Source organism: Eublepharis macularius, chromosome 2 (assembly GCF_028583425.1).
Source record: "Eublepharis macularius isolate TG4126 chromosome 2, MPM_Emac_v1.0, whole genome shotgun sequence".
In the NCBI taxonomy this organism is placed as follows: Eukaryota; Metazoa; Chordata; class Lepidosauria; order Squamata; family Eublepharidae; genus Eublepharis; species Eublepharis macularius.
This window is the reverse complement of record NC_072791.1, coordinates 64,437,287-64,453,386: the sequence shown is the minus strand read 5'-3', so window position 1 is coordinate 64,453,386 and position 16,100 is coordinate 64,437,287. Positions and strand designations below refer to the sequence as shown.

The 16,100-nt window shown below is 39.7% G+C and overlaps 1 protein-coding gene across 1 annotated transcript in view; it reads right to left on the bottom strand.

The window, feature by feature from the left end:
* Positions 1–431: 431 nt before the first annotated feature.
* BUB1B (BUB1 mitotic checkpoint serine/threonine kinase B) overlaps positions 432–16,100 on the bottom strand; it is a 29,025-nt gene continuing 13,356 nt past the window's right edge. Inside the window, exons 16-23 of the mRNA XM_054971554.1 lie at positions 15,588–15,745; positions 14,263–14,406; positions 12,613–12,725; positions 11,940–12,101; positions 11,222–11,364; positions 9,643–9,814; positions 9,099–9,205; positions 432–1,144 (exon numbers count right to left, since the gene is read on the bottom strand). Of these exons, the coding sequence (XP_054827529.1) occupies positions 955–1,144; positions 9,099–9,205; positions 9,643–9,814; positions 11,222–11,364; positions 11,940–12,101; positions 12,613–12,725; positions 14,263–14,406; positions 15,588–15,745 (1,189 nt within the window). The 3' untranslated portion in view covers positions 432–954. The remainder of the gene's footprint in view (positions 1,145–9,098; positions 9,206–9,642; positions 9,815–11,221; positions 11,365–11,939; positions 12,102–12,612; positions 12,726–14,262; positions 14,407–15,587; positions 15,746–16,100) is intronic.

Sequence of the window (16,100 nt, the reverse complement as noted above, 5' to 3'; positions counted from 1 at the left end):
GGGAGGCTTGAGGTGCCATTTTAAAGCATATTTTTATGTTCTTAAAGTTGCCTGATTTCAGGGAGAGAATTCTATTACTGGCCAGATTCTGTGCAGAGAGAGGATCGCAGCAGGATTGGGTTAAGAGTGCAGGGTCTTGTTTCTTATTAGTAAATTTGAATTTTGGGTGAGCAGAAGATGATGTGCACCAAGGGGTATGTGGAAATCCAAATATGGGCTTGCCAGGCAACGTGACAGGAGACAACAGTATGATCTAATGAATTACCTCTGGCTGCCAGGTTTGAAGGCCCTGGGCTTGTGACCTGGAACATTCAGGCAGTTAGTCTACCTGGGCTTGTGACTGAATAATGTTTGAAGGATCCAGTTTTAATATCAACCTGACAGCTTTTATTCCCCCACCTCTAACATCTAGAGCCAGAGGATCTTGAGCCACACATGCTTTGGGTGAGGGGCAACAATCTTGGCAGTTATCTACTCCTCTGATACCTTACCTGTCATCTTAGGCATGATATTCACATTCTTGTATTTCTTCCTAGGTCCCAGGCACATTTTTAGCTGGCATGCCTTTTCAAAAGAAAATGGCAATCCAAAAATTACAGCAAGAGCTAAATGTGGCTACAGAAACGTCGTTATTCAAAATCAGTCTTAGAACCTAGGTTACAGGTGATTACAAAACTTTTATTGAACATTGAACTCAGTATCAGAGAGTGATCAATACTGAACATTCAACAACTATAATATGAAGGTTTAATTGAACAGGGGTTCAGTGAGAACAGATATTGACAGTACATAGAGTTAAGGTACCAGCAAGCATTTTTAAAATAAGATATGAAGAAGGGATTGTGAGAGTCATACCAATTCCATATATACACAGAAGTGAAAAAAAAGCATGGAGTCCCATGGCTTAAGATTGAGGCAGGGAAGAAGAGTCAAAGACATCATGATTGATCTATGTCAGAAGATATTCTCTGTGTTGAAAAGGTTTTCCAGCTTTGCCAAGGACTCAGAGACGCGTCCTGGGAATGAGCTGTCAAATGCACCTCTCAGTTCCTCTCTTAGCTCTCTTAGCAGAGAGACAGTAGACTTACCATCTGCATTCAGAATTTGCACAAAAAACATACTCCACAGGTCACTGTCAACAGACCTAAAATGAACAGGAAAGTAAGTCTCAATGAGAATATCATGCACATACATTCTTGCTTAAATTTATCATGGATCTCTGAAGACCAAAGCCCACTGTCTGAATCTCAAGTAACATGCTGATATGAAAGAAGAATGGAAAAGTATATCAAATGTTTATTTTAGTTACAAAGGCATCTGCACTAGTCATTAAAGTTGGTATTAAGCTGCTTGAGAATCTTATGCAAATATTTATTTCCAAAATAGTCTTGCTTAATATGTGCAGGTTCTGCACACTGTTTAATATAAACAGCAAATTGCATGTTTATATTTGTATGTGTGTACTGGTACTGGATTCTGAGCCTTGAATCTGTATCCATCACCCTCTGCTTATTCAGCAGACAGTTACCTTCCTCAAACAAGTTGTGAAGGGAGCTTTGACTTTCAAAAGCTTATACCCTGAAAGTCTCATTGGTCTCTAAGATAGAACATGCTGCAGAACCTACTGGAGGACCTATGAAGCAGAAATGAAAGCAGCAAAGAAACATTATTTCTCGGCAACTATTGCACCATCTAGTTCACGACCGTCCCAATTGTTTACGATATCCAGATGCCTCCTAACCCCTAAATCTGAACCTTTACAGTCCCAAGAACAGACAATTGGCTGCGAGAGGCCTTTGTTAAGTTTTTCGCTGATAAACGAGCATGAATATGCTCTGATCTAGCTGCTAGCTGCAATGCAAACAAGACAGAAGAAATGCTTATTCCGCCATCCAGCTTACATTTGGACTACTTTGAACCAATCACAATGACAGATCTTAACAGGATCTTGATGCCTATGAAAGCCACTACTTGTGCGCTTGATCCTTGCCCATCCTGGCTGTTAACATCAAGTAAGGACCACATAAGTGAACCACTGAGGTCTATTGTAAATCAATCGCTAACTCAGGGCAGCTTTCCCCAGCAGCTCAAACAGGTGGTTATCTATCTGCTACTTAAAAAAACACCCCTAGACAAAAATGATGTGGTCAATTATCGCCTAGTCTCTAATCTGCCCTTTCTGGGCAATGATTGAGAGAGCAGTAGCTGACCAACTCCAGATCTTCTTGGATAACTCTATCACTCTGGACCCTTTCCAGTCAGGATTCAGACCAGGGTATGGGACAGAGACAGCACTAGTAGCATTAGTGGATGATCTCCGTCAGAATACAGACAAAGGCCAAGCCTCCTTGCTTCTATTGGATCTATCTGCAGCCTTTGATACAGTAGACCGTGCCATCCCGGCATGAGGCATTTAGAAACATAAGTGGGCATCAAAGGATGTTCCCTGGACTGGTTTAAATCGTTTATCTTGGAGCGGACTCAAAGGGTTGCCATTGGAGATCAGCTATCTCCAGAATAGGAACTATCTTGCGGGGTTCCGCAGGGCACAATCTTATTTCCCATGTTATCCAACCTCTACATAAAGCCTTTAGGAGAACTCATTCACAGCTACGGAGTTGGATCAATATGCAGATGACACCCAACTCTATCCCTCGCTATCCAGGTCCCCACAGGATGCAGTAGAAATCTTAGATCGCTGCCTGACAGCTGTAGTGAAATGGTTGAAAAACAACAAATTGAGATTGAACCCAGACAAGACTGAAGTGATGCTTGTCGGGAAACCAGAGATCTTGAAGAACATTGTACTCCCCACTTTCGATGGAGTTTGTCTGATCCTTGCAGACTCAGTTAAGAGCCTAGGGGTTATACTGGATCCAGCGTTATTACTAGAAAAACAAGTTAAGGCAGCGGCAAAAATGCTTTCTACAACCTCACTCTACCCTGGAAGCTGTCTTATCTTGACACAGCTGACCTGGCCACTTGGATCCATGCTATGGTAACATCAAGGCTTGACTATTGTAATGCTCTATACATAGGTCTCCCATCTAAGTTAACCAGGATGCTCCAATTAGTGCAAAATGCTGCAGCTCAACTGTTATGAGGAGCAAGCAGGAGGATGATCATCACTCCCATCCTACAGTCGTTCCATTGGCTACCCATCAGTTACCGTGCTCAGTTCAAGGTATTAGTTGTTACATACAAAGCTCTTCACAGCTTTGGTCTGGCATACCTGTGGAACCACCTTCCTCCCTATGTTCCTCCACAGCAGCTTTGCTCATCTGAACAGGGTCTCTAGCAGGTGGCAGGCTGCACATGGGTGAAGTCAACAGCAACCCATACACGGGCTTTCTCTGTGGTGGCCTGCCTGAGGAGGTCAGGAGAGCCCACACTCTCCTGGCTTTCCGCAAACGATGCAAAACCGAACTATTCAAAAAGGCTTTTTACTCAAATGGGAGGGCTGTATTGTAGGGATGAGGTCTCAGATGCTTCATTAATGAGTTAGGGAGGGACCATAGACTTCATCACTATATTACCTTACATATTATCTGCTGCTTTAAATATGTACTCCTATGTACCACCTGTGCTCCATGCTGTCTAATGTTAGTCTTAGAATTGATTATGTTCTGCTTCAGTATTTTTTCTACTCTGTATTGGATTTTTGCTAATGCGATGTCTTTTAAACTTCTAACTATTTACCCTATGGCATTGTTTACGGAAATGTCTCGATACTGTACTGAAATGTACTTGATACTGATTGTACTAATCTCATACTGTGTAATCTGCCTTGAGTCTCAGTGAGAAAGGCGGACCATAAATAAAATAAATAAGCAAGCCACTGGACTCAAATCCTGCTCTTCCTCAAACAAAATTTCCCTAATGCCATGCAAGGATTACCAGCAGAGCTCTGGAAGGAGATGGTAACACTCAGAAGAAACATTCACATGTGAATGTCTTTTTTCACGTGAAAAGAATTGTGGGTCTGCTCTTCGGTTCCCTAAGACATTCCCTCATGAACTCTTTAGGAAACAACATCCAGGAACAAAATGAAACCTATGCATAATCATTCAGTCACAATCCCTGCGTAGCCCAAACAAATTTAGTACTTGTATTTCACTGAACTTGTCTTGCCCAGGCCGAGAGGAGAGTTAACCAACCAACCAACCCCCCCCCCAGTTAAATTTGTCTGTCTAGCAGAAGATCTTTCATCTGTATAATTTAACTATCACTTTAAGAATGAATCTCTACACACAAAATATATTTGGCAGAGATATTTTTGCAATATACTGAATGTTCTAATCAATGTAAGCAATCACCGAATATGCTGTAAGTACGTTATTCTTTGGTATTTTGGCTTTCAGTAGCCTGCAAACACATCACACCCACTTCATGAGCCAACTCCATGAAGTACTGCTGCTGATGCAGATCTATCTATTTTAGGCCTATCTATTTTAAGTAACTTAGTTCTTGTGATTTAAAATATACAAGTGTAATAGATCACTTTCTGGGAATTTTCTAACTTGCTCAAATACAAGTTGTCAGAATGGTTTGACAACAGAAGTGCCCAGATCAATCTGCTTCAATAAATCTGAAACATTCCTGGGACTGTTCAAAAATAGTTTACGAAAACAAAACTTGCTACAAAGATGTCACTAAACACGTAAGCAAACATTGCTCAGTGGACCATAGTTCATGTCAACCATTGTCTTCCTCAAAGAAAAGATGGGCATGCTGCAGATATAATGCAGTTCCATGGAACTCTTCAGCCTATTGTTTAAAGACCAAACTAGACACTGGGGGATTCCGCATGATCAATTTTGATCGGACTTTCTGAGCAGTCATGCCGCAGTGGAGTCCTACGAATCCACTTCTCCCCAATTCCACATTAGGCTTTTGTTTCGCACATTTCATAGGCTCAAAGTCCATCATGCGGAATTTTTGACAGGATAAAAATCGATTCCTCTTCGCTTTTTCCGGGGGAAGTGTCGAATGATGCACATCTTCATTTTTTAAAAAAAAAATTCCCCCCAAAAAGTTGCTACACATAAACGTTGCATCAAACCAACACATTAGAAAAAAAATTTCTCACAAAAAAAGTTGCCACACATAAACGTTGCATCAAATAAACATATTGGATAGGCCAGAGCACTTCCCGCCAATATTGTGGAAGAGTATTGGCTATTGACATTTGGAGGGAAAATTGTTACCAATGACCCCGCGTCTATCTTTCCCGCTTTCTTCGTGAGCGGCGTGGTTTAGTGATAGGTGTTGTGTTGAGGATGGTCTCTTTCTCCCTCCATGAAATGCCTAGACCACTAGTTGAACGCTGAAGTCCCTCCATCACACTTTCACTCTACCTCAGAAGCTGTCAGCTGTCAGCGAGCAACAAGTAACAAATTTGGCGTGTTGTAAAATGGACCCGTTATTGGTCAGCTGTTGTCATGTGACACAGGATACGTTTCTGCATAGATTTGTAGAAACGTTGCAACGTTTTTTTACATTTTTTTTTTAAAAGAGGGGAAGGGAAAGGGTAGTGGGTGTAGCTTAGAAAACATGATTGGCCAATCAAATTAAGTTGATTCGAAGGGCGAGAGAAAAGGACAAGGGTGGGGAGAACATCGGATAAAGAATTCCGCATGATTAAAATCCCTAATCTGCTGCGCATGGACAAATAAGTCAGGGGAAAGCAGGATGGAAAAAAACCGGACAAAACGTGCAGTGACTTTGAATCTGCTGCTAGGATTGCCTTCCCACGTGTGGAAACACAAGAAAAAATCGAGGTCATTTAGAAGCTGAAGCAGGGAAAACCGTTCATGCGGAATCACCCATTGTTTAAAGACCAAACACTCTTTTTTAAGGGATTGCTGGAGCTGCACCCATCCAGGAAGTCCCAAGGAAATCTCACAACAGTGGGCACATTCATGAGTTTTCAGATGGAGGTGTAGTTTTATCCTTGGCTTGGGAATTCCCCTGGCCATATTCTGGGCCAGTGGCAGTATGGCCAGCTATTAGGTACAGCTACTTAAAGGGGCTACGCGGCTTTGCTGGCACTGCTGGCATTTTGAGCACTGTTGTTGCCCTGGGTCCAGCTGGCCTCTCCCTGGGGTGCAGCAGGGGCAGAGCCATGTATTCATACTACCAAAGTGGGAGATACCTGCCTTCCATTTGCTGACACCAGTTAAGTGCAGTGATGGGTTCCCAGAAACAGAGGTATTTAGAAGTGGCATGCACCTCTCAGGTGTTCCCTAAGCAAGTGCTTGGTAGAACATGAGATGAGTGCAGCATTCCTGAGTATCTTTGAGAGCTCTCTGCTCTTAGCCTTCCATCACAGTTGGTTAGTACTTTTCTCAACAATGAAGATGATATCATCACAAACTACAGACCCTGCCAATCACAAAGGCTTGTGGTAAGTCCTGTCCTTAAGCATCAAGCAGATTTTTTGGTCTAGGGAGCCCATTATATCTACCCCCACCTCCACAAACATACAAATAAAGATGTGGAGAGCCAGGAAAGAAGCCATAGCCTCACATCTGGGGCTTCCCACCCCCTAGAATCTTGGCCCACCGCTACCCTCACAGTTGAACAAAGTGGTCATCCTTGCTCTGGGTAACAGCTATGCTAATAGGCTATAGGAACTGAAGCTAAGAATTAATGCTTTATCTTTTAGAACTGAAATGCTCTAAAATTTAGTTACTTGACCACATTTGTGTCCCTTGTCTCCCTCCCTCCATATTTGTCAGCACCTTAAGAACATAAAGTCAGTCTTCCTGGGTTGAACTAGAAGTCTCTCTGCTTCAGCACTGTTTCCCCACAATGTCTCACCAAATGCTCTGGAAAACCCGAAGCTGGGACCCAATAGTTAAAGCCTCCCATTGTGATCTTACAACTGGAATTTGGAAGTACTCTGCCTAAATCATGGAGGCCCCATGGAAAGCCTCAGTCATGGAGGCTCCACATTACCTAACACCTGTTGATAGACCAATCTTCCACTAATCTTTCTAAGCCCTTTAAAGCCATCAATGTTAAAACTATCACCACATCCCACAAGAGTTTACAAGTTAATAATAGAACCCATGAGTTGTGTTCAGACAGGCAATACTATATCCCTAGTTTTAAGTTACCTTTTGGGGTTGGTATATTCACCCATAGAGAAACTTTGGAGGATAGAGAATCTTTGGAGGAGAGGAGAACAATGTAAGCCACTTTGGGTCTCCATTGAGAAGAAAGGCAGGGAATAAATTAAGTAAAATAAAAATGTTTGCTGGCTTAGTTGATTCTATAACCTTTTTGTCAGGCAGAGTAACACCACCAACAATGTCCATTCTATACAGTATATATCTAGGAGTAACCGTTATCTCACTGATTTTTTCTCATCCATGATATCTATTGAACTCTAACTTCCCAATCTCATCTTAGAAGCTGCTAGAATTTTATTTATTTATTTAATTCAATTTATATTCCGCCCTCCCCGCATCAGCAGGCTCAGGGCAGATTACAATCAGTATAGTAATTTAAAATTTGTTTATAAACAATTGCACTTCATTTCCCTCCCTTAAGTGTGCTTGGTATGTACATTTTCCCTTACAACCCTTTGGCTTCCATAAAAGGTTGTCATTTCCTGCCATGTGGTTATTAAATTCTAGCCTGTCTTCATTTAGAACATTTACAAATCTGCCCAAATGAGATACTTCCCACTGTCTATCAACCCCCTCCCCTCCAAATTAGTTTAAAACAGCAGCTCTTTGAAATTACGTGCCATCAGTATGGTTCCATTTCAGGTTGAGCCTATTTTTCATCCAGGACTGGCTTGACCCTAAATGTTCTCTAATGCCAAACACCCTCTCTTAACAATGATCTAATCTCCTCCAGTCTAGCTGGCACCACGCATGGTATGGGCAACATTCCTGAAAATACTACCTTGGAAGTCCTGGACATCCTTGCAAGCTGAATTTCTCTTTCAGGACAGCATGACTACACATCCAAAGATCACTAATGCCAAAGTGCACCACAAGCATAACTCTTCCCATGCACAGCTTACCAGCCTATCTAGGTAGTGTACGACATCCACAAGCTTCACACCAGCCAGACAAGCTACCAATAAGTTAAACTGTCCATCAAACTGATCTCTCTGCATTTCTAAACAATTGAATTATTCATAATCAAGAGCTCCTTTCTCCCTAACCCCCACAAGTCTTTGTCAGCCTAAGGGGATATTTGAAAGTTGGGTCCACCTTTTGCAACTCTGGAACACACAGCAAGAAAGTAATCCATTTATAATTTACAGTAACACCTTTGCTTCAAACCATTTATCATTACCCATTTTATTCCTGAAGTATTTTAAATACTGGGGAAAGGATATATTTGTCATAATACACCAGAAAGCTCAGGGGAGAGGAGTATACTATTTTGTTAATTAGAGTGTTCCTTTGACATTTCTTCTGGAAATAAGTTACACAGCCAAGCTACTTTATACTAAAATGTGTACGAAGCAGAGACTTCTGGCTAAACCAAGTATCATCGGTTTGCATGTCTTTATACTTAGCCCACAACTATAATGAGGACTTAATTGCGAATGTCAAGACAATTAAGTTGTGTTTAATAAACTGAATCACTTGCTTATTACAGATCAGTTAATAAACACAAATTAAATAGTTGTATATATTGCCAAAAACTATTAGGTCTTTTTCAAAGATAATGCTAAGAACTAAGTTATGGTTCAAAAGTACGTAACTCCTTCCCCTTGCTAAAACCAAGCATGTTTGGATCTTATCAGTATGTGGATAGGAGACCTAAAAATCTCTACACATTGGCTTAAGCTTCATGATGGAAGGAATAAAAATATTTGTAATTTATTTATTTTTTTTAAAGGACAAACCTCTCTATTCATTTTTCCCTAACACCCTCTCTCTAAAACCAGCACAGAATTTTAAATATGAATGTGTTTAAATCATGAGTCAGAGAGCACAAATTTTATCCAGCTGAAGTGTAGCCAACTGAACATATATAACTTCGACTAACTAACACCTCTACATCCAAGCATCTAAGATTCAACAGTGAAGGAAAAAGCTACACTAGCTGAACTGTCGTCCAATACTTACTGGGATACATCTCTGTCAGTCTTCCAGTAGCCTTCTTCCTGATGAACTTGCAAGCATTCCCCAAACAGCATGAAGTGGAGTATATTTGCAATGCCAATCAGGTCCACCTGAAACCATAGCATGCCAACCTTGATTGTATAACATTTGTTAGAATTATACATATGTTAGAATTGCATTTTTAGAACTATAGTCCATTCCAAGAATAGCACACCAATTTCTATATTGCTTCTGCTTGGGAATTTCTAGTAAACTTTGATCCCCAAAAAAGTTTTTAAAGTAATCTGGTTTTTAATTATGTAACACACACAAGCGGCTTTACCCTGCCACAGAATTAAAGCAATTAATTGCATGCAGTAATTAAACTTACAAAAATGTATGCTACTTAGTTCTTTCAGCCAATATGGAGGGGGTTATGGCATTCTCACATGAGAGGTTTTAATGTTAACATAAGCAGTTCCACAAACCCACCCCAACTGCATAAAAATCTGCACATTGGAAGAATGCAGACTTACTCAGGGCCACTGTGGAACTTCCCCTCTCTCACCTGGTAAGGAAGATATTTTTCATCTAGAATCTGTTGCCCAGCTTGTGTCTGAGCTATTGGAAGGCCTTTTGGCAAATTCATTCTTGACTGTAGCTTCAAGTCTAGGCTGTGAGAGAAATCTACCACCTTCAGAGCACTGGCATTCTCAGCATTGGCAAAGGAATCACAGATTCTGGGGGGGAAAGATGGGTGAAACAATTTAGTATAGTTTGATATTGTATTCTCATAGCCACACCACTTTCTGCTTAGAAAAGGGCACTAAACGAGCTTTATGTGGAAATTTTTATTAGAATAACACTTCTGAAAAATGTAAAACAAAAGGCACTTCCCTTTCACTGTTTCAAATTTAGGAAAAAACCGAAAGGCACAGAAAACTGTTGATGGATTAATTTTAACACACCCAAAGAGCTGTTCATGATATGCCACAGACGTAGTTGTCCACTTATCTGTTTCAACAGAATTTAACTCTCATCCATAGAGATCACTGAGCCATCTCAATACTTGCACTACTTGTAAGTTCCATACCAGATCGGTAATTATCCACCATTTGAGAGGAGACATAAGAATTTTAGAGTCTGACCTGCAACTAATGATTTTTTTAAAAATGTGGGTTATTACATGTATTTATGGTTCAACTCCTTGTCCTATCACCAAGTTTACAAATCAACAAAGAAGACATGTAATTTGAAAAAATTCCTTGGTATCATCCTGAAAATCATTAAGTACAAGCTTGGCAGTTATAAAGTTGCCTAATATTTTATTGGCAATGGCAGTAATTAATTGTTGTTAATTGCAAGAAAGAATAAATCTTTAAGACATTTTCTGAAGGGAAAAAAAACTGGATATTTTTCCATTTCAGAAACTGTTCTGCCCAACATATATGTACCATGTGATTTTCATATGCCATTTATGTAGTACAATTCAAGTGTTAAAAATGCCTCACATATGTAAAGTAAAATAAATAAATGCTCTCATCTTTATCTTCCTTACAACAGCCCCAGGCACTATAAACATGTTTTATCTCCCTTTAATTCAGATGAAGGGCTGTGACTATGACAAAGCATAAAACTTGCCCCTCATGCGTTTCTCCATTGTACTATTCCTATACTCAGTGTGCATTTTCCTTTATAGATAGTGAGCTATCACCCTCTGTTGGTGTAAACAAGTAGGACGCTATCTCCTCTGCAATTTCAAAGCCAACATCTTTAAGGTAATTATGAAAAGGAAAACACTGAATAATTCATATGTATAGTATAAATGAGTACCTAATGATGTGTGTCTGATCTAACCTGCATATGAGTCTTGGGGATAAGCTGGAACTAAAAACTTGCAGGAATTTCTACCACCAACTTTCCCTAATCTATTGATTCTGAGTTAGCTGTAGCGAAGTAACTGAATATCCATTATGTAAGTCACCAGTTAGATTCATTTCAGTTAGATTCCCATCCTAATTAGCTACACCTTCCATTCCCCAATATATTACTTGAACCAATTCAGGATACAACTTTAGGAATCACCAATCCAACTGTAGGAATCACCAATCCAACTGTAAAAAGTTCAAGTTTGTGAAATGGCCAACCTGTCTCCCAAGAATAACGTTGCTGGCTGCAGGTTTCCATGAACTATTTCTGCTGTATGCAGCTTAGCCACCACATCTAGGAGATTGTCAACAATCAGCAAGACCACTTCTTGCGGAATAACTTTACATTGCTGGATCATATCCTGAGAAGAAAAGACTAGTATACGTTAATATTGCAACATACACACTGGCTCCAAGACCATAACATAGTTACTAACTGGGGCTAGATAGAGATTGAGAAGAAATGTCATACATAAAGCACGTGCTGAAATTTAAACCTTGCACCTTACTTTTCTCTTTCAAACAAACGTGGAAAATTGACATTTCTGTATTTCTCAGTATTGGTGACTAAAAATCCTCAAGAGATTAAACATTTGAAACTTGACTTTGTATTTAAATCCTTGTCCAAATTACCCGTTGAGACGTCTTGTATGTCAGTGTTCTACTTAGCCAGAGAAGAAATTGATTTTTCACTACATCAGTCCAACATTTTTAAACTCTTCTCTCTCCTCTATCTTTTTGTTTCTTTACTCTTATGTATGTTTAGTTCCTAATTTATGCACAGTACTTAGTTACTGTAGGCAGAAGCATTACATCATTTTGAACCTTGTCATCAAGCTTAAAATAAGCGTTGTCTGCCCATTTTGCCACATATCCAGCAAAATCCTTTTGTAGCATGCACCTCAATTCTCCCTCAATTCTGGTTGTCCATACTGACCTGAAGAGTAAAGCGGTTTATGTCCTTATGCAGGGTCACACAGCCATTGTTGTACAAGAAACAAGTGCAGCTATCACTGAAGCTCTGATCAAACCCAGCATCTAGTCGTTCTTGCAGTCGCAGCGTAATGTAAAAGTCCCAAGGCACAGGTTCAGAGTGCACCTACACATTTTTTTTTAAAGTTACAATTTTCCCATGGCCCTCCAATACCTCATTCACATACAATTTTTTAAAACGTCTAATATTGTCATATAGCAGAGTATTATCTTGAAGTGTCATGGCTGATCGTCACTCTGAGAACCAAATTAAACATTACACAGGACATCTGTGACTGATCTCTCAACATTTTAAGTAAAATCTAACTAGCAGATATGACAGTTTCTGAATTTGTTAGATCTGACCTTTCTTCCCAACATAATATAGCAGATATCCCTATCCAACTGAATGAGAAATTGCACGAAGAAGGGTCCCTACTGAGAACCATTTAAACAAACTATTTGAACAATGTGCTGACCAAGGTATCAGGAGTATATTAGGCAGTATTCAGAACTGAATATGGCCTAGCTTCTCCAATTCAAGTCAGAAACAAGAATATTTGATAAAGGCCCAAGGCCAAATAGAATGGCGGGGAAGGGGGGATTGTAAATAAAGGACTATAGGCAGAATAAGATACCTTTATTAAAAATGCCTTTGAGGTCTCAGGAGGAAAGATGGTTAACACAGCAAAGAACATCTTGTCGTCTTCGCTGATAACATACTCACGAGTGACACTGTAAGTTTCATTGCCTGTCAAAATAAGATTAAGTTTGATGGAATCATTACCAAGAACACTTAAGATGTTATTGTAAGACTTACAGTTGTCCTGATGCTACAATACTTTGTTGACTTTCATGTTTCAAGCCTAAAGTATGAATATACATATGATCAACTATTCCTTCTCACACAAATAGGTATATATAGGCAAGGGTATATTACAAACATTCTATTCACTTAAATATATATAAAGGCTATGGCTGCATCTGCCACATTAGTTTGTGAAGGTGCAGGGGGGGGGAAGAGAAAAAATGGGGGGGGATTTCCTGTTCCCCCCTCCCCCAAGGCCTTTTCCTCCTGGTTTTTCTGATGGAAAAATTGGAAATTCTGAGGAGTACCAGGGGGGAAAAAACTGTCCAGTAATTTTCTTTTAGAATGAGTGACATACTTTTAAAGACAAGGTGGACAACCTGTAGATATATGCAGCCCTTAAATCTTAGATGCATTTCTGCACCTAGAAGCTGGGAGGAGTACATAGGCTTCTTTCAATTCATGTAAACCTTGTTTTCTAAAGAGCTGCATAAGGATAAAAATGAAGACTCAGAATCAGAAGTTTCAGAAACTGATTCTGATTAGAGACTTGAGGTGCTGATACTTTTACTTTTAAATGGGACTAGTTCTGTACATAATTAAAATGCTTTGATGTGTATGCTCATCATATGCTACGGAATAGTTCAATGCTTTAATGTTACAAAGTTTAACTACATACTGAATATGCTAATAGTTTTATTGTAAGTGTGTGAACCTTTTTCTAACCAAATAATATATTTTATGTTATTTATCACAAAGCTTGCTGTTTTCTATTTATCTCCTATTTTTTTCTACTTTTCAGATAACAAAAATTAAGATACATTTGCTAAGGTAGCATAGGGTGCATCAGCTTGCAGTTCTCTCTCAAGTACTAGGTACATTTGCAGTTTTGTTTATAGAAAATTAAGGCACTTATAACTTTTAAATCCCATAAATATGTCAAATATTACAATTTTATATGCAAGTTATAAAGGATAATTTAGGTTTGATAGGACAGTAAGTAATTGCATATATTTTAATTTCCCCAAAATGTCTAGTTTTTTTTAAAGGGGGGGGAGCGCCCCCCCCCCATGACCGCAAAACTTCCAGATATTTTTCCATCTCTAGTTTGGTCACAAGAAAACTTTAAGTCTTTCCTAGAAGTGTTAAGAAGTTATAAAGGTGTTTTAAGTCCTACTAGGAGAAGTGTTGCAGCCCTGGGACTATTTCAAGTTTGACATTCCATCAGTCTTGTTCATTTAGATAGCAGCAACTCCATTTGCTATGTCACACAATATTACAATTGTTCAAAATAAAAACCAGATATTCAAACTAAGGCCACTAGAAGCTAAGCTCAACAATCAAAATGGTAGTCACCCTCTTCCACTCAGTCACCATCATAAGAGAAACTTCCTATTTAGATCCTTAAGCATAATTTTGACAGATACCAATGTCTGATATTAAAGAGATCCCAGTATAATAAGAGAGTAACCATCCTTACCTATATCAACTTCTTTTTCTAATTCCACCCAAGGCATAGGCTGAGGCTCCAATTTAAAGTAAGGAGTCTTTGTCAGAAAGTCTTGAAGAGGCTGCAAGAGCTGTTTGCGTTGTTCTGTATACTGCAGTCTCTCAGCAGAGTTGCCTGGTAATGAGAAAGTACCAAAAAGTTGCTGACAAATATCTAGGTATTTATTCCTTTAGAGAACATTAATACAGTATGTCCCAGTACTACATCAGGTCAGGTAAGAAACTTAAACCATTTTCTTCTATAATCAGTTGTCTTACTAAATTCTTTTTGCCTTAAATCTTTAATATTATGTCTTTGTTGACTTCTTTTTCTATCACTAGCTTTAGATGCTTTCTCACTCCCCATAATTTGGTAAAGTTGTCGAATATGTATTAATTTGAAAACATGGTTTTTTTAAAGTTCTTCAACTCACATACACATTTACTGGTAAATAAAGTTGTCCCCATTTTATTACTGCCAGGCTCTGCTGGGAGGCACTCCCAAAGCAAGGGGGTGTACCTTCCACTAGCTTGGTCCCACAGGCTGGGAGTGCTGCTAGGTTCTCACTCACTCTCCACACTTGGCAGTTGAGCTATTGGCAGCGCTTAGGAAGAGAGGCCAGCCTCTCTGTCAGCTGAGAAGAGGGCTATAAACATATACAGAGAGGATTTCCCTGGACTAAGCGGGTGGGAAGGGAGAAAGAAAGCCAAGATGTGCAGCAGATAGCAGAGACAAGGGAAGAGCCCACAGGGGGAAGAAAGGAGGGGGAAGAGCAAAATAGCTCTGCCTTGTACCCTCCCAGCAACCCCTGCAGTGGCACCACAAGCACCAGCCATTCCAACAAGAGCTAAGCCCTGCAAAGGCTACCACAGCAGCCGTTGCATGATGCTGAGCTAAGCCACATGCTCTGCTAATTAGTCACCAGAGGAATTGCAGCAGCTGACAGGTGCCATTTTCCTCAGGGCTTGCACTGTGAATTGTTAGGGGTAAGAGTAGGTGGCAGCAGTGGCAGGTAAAGGCTCTGGGGACATCTTAAAGATAAAGGCTCTGGGCAGGGAGAGATTTCATACTGGCAGGCTCACTTCTTTTGGGGTCAGGAGGGCATCTTAAATTCAGGGTCATCTGCTTTTACTATATTTTCTCTTTTTTAGGGGTACAGTTGTATATTCAAAGATATTCATCTTTCTTTCAAATAAATACAGTGTATCTTATTTTACAGTGTAAAGAAAGAAAAAGAAACCGATTGAGTTTCTGGAAGACAATGCTACATCTATGGTTTAGCCAATGAACATGCATTTAGAAAACTGTAAACTCACTAGAGGAATTTTCAGCATCACTGACAAGTTCATCGGTGCAGCTCTGAGCCAATTCCAACTTCTCTGGGATTTGCTGAAATTTATTGATGGAGATTTGTGTAGGGGAAGATGAAGATGCAGAAGACCTAGTATCTTCCTGGCTTGCTTCCATAATTGGACTACCATGGAAGGGAACAAAATTAAGTATTGGATGCAACATTCAGGCATAACTTTTCTAGCAGCAGTTTTAAGTCATATTCTTTTAGAGAACTATTTCAAAAAATCTATACATTACAGCTAGGATGCTGGAATTATTTAGAACATTTCTGTTATTTCTAGAAGAATCCTTAAAGATGTTTTCCAATACAGAGTCAGAACTTTAGTTGCTATTCAGCCTCCAGAATGAGATGATGAGTAGACCTCATCTTGTGTGTACTGCTTGTAACCTTAATGCCATGGGAATCCAAGGGATGGCATTATTGATCCGTTAAAACAGTTTAATTGTCAAAATTCTCATGCAAGCCTTTCAAAGAC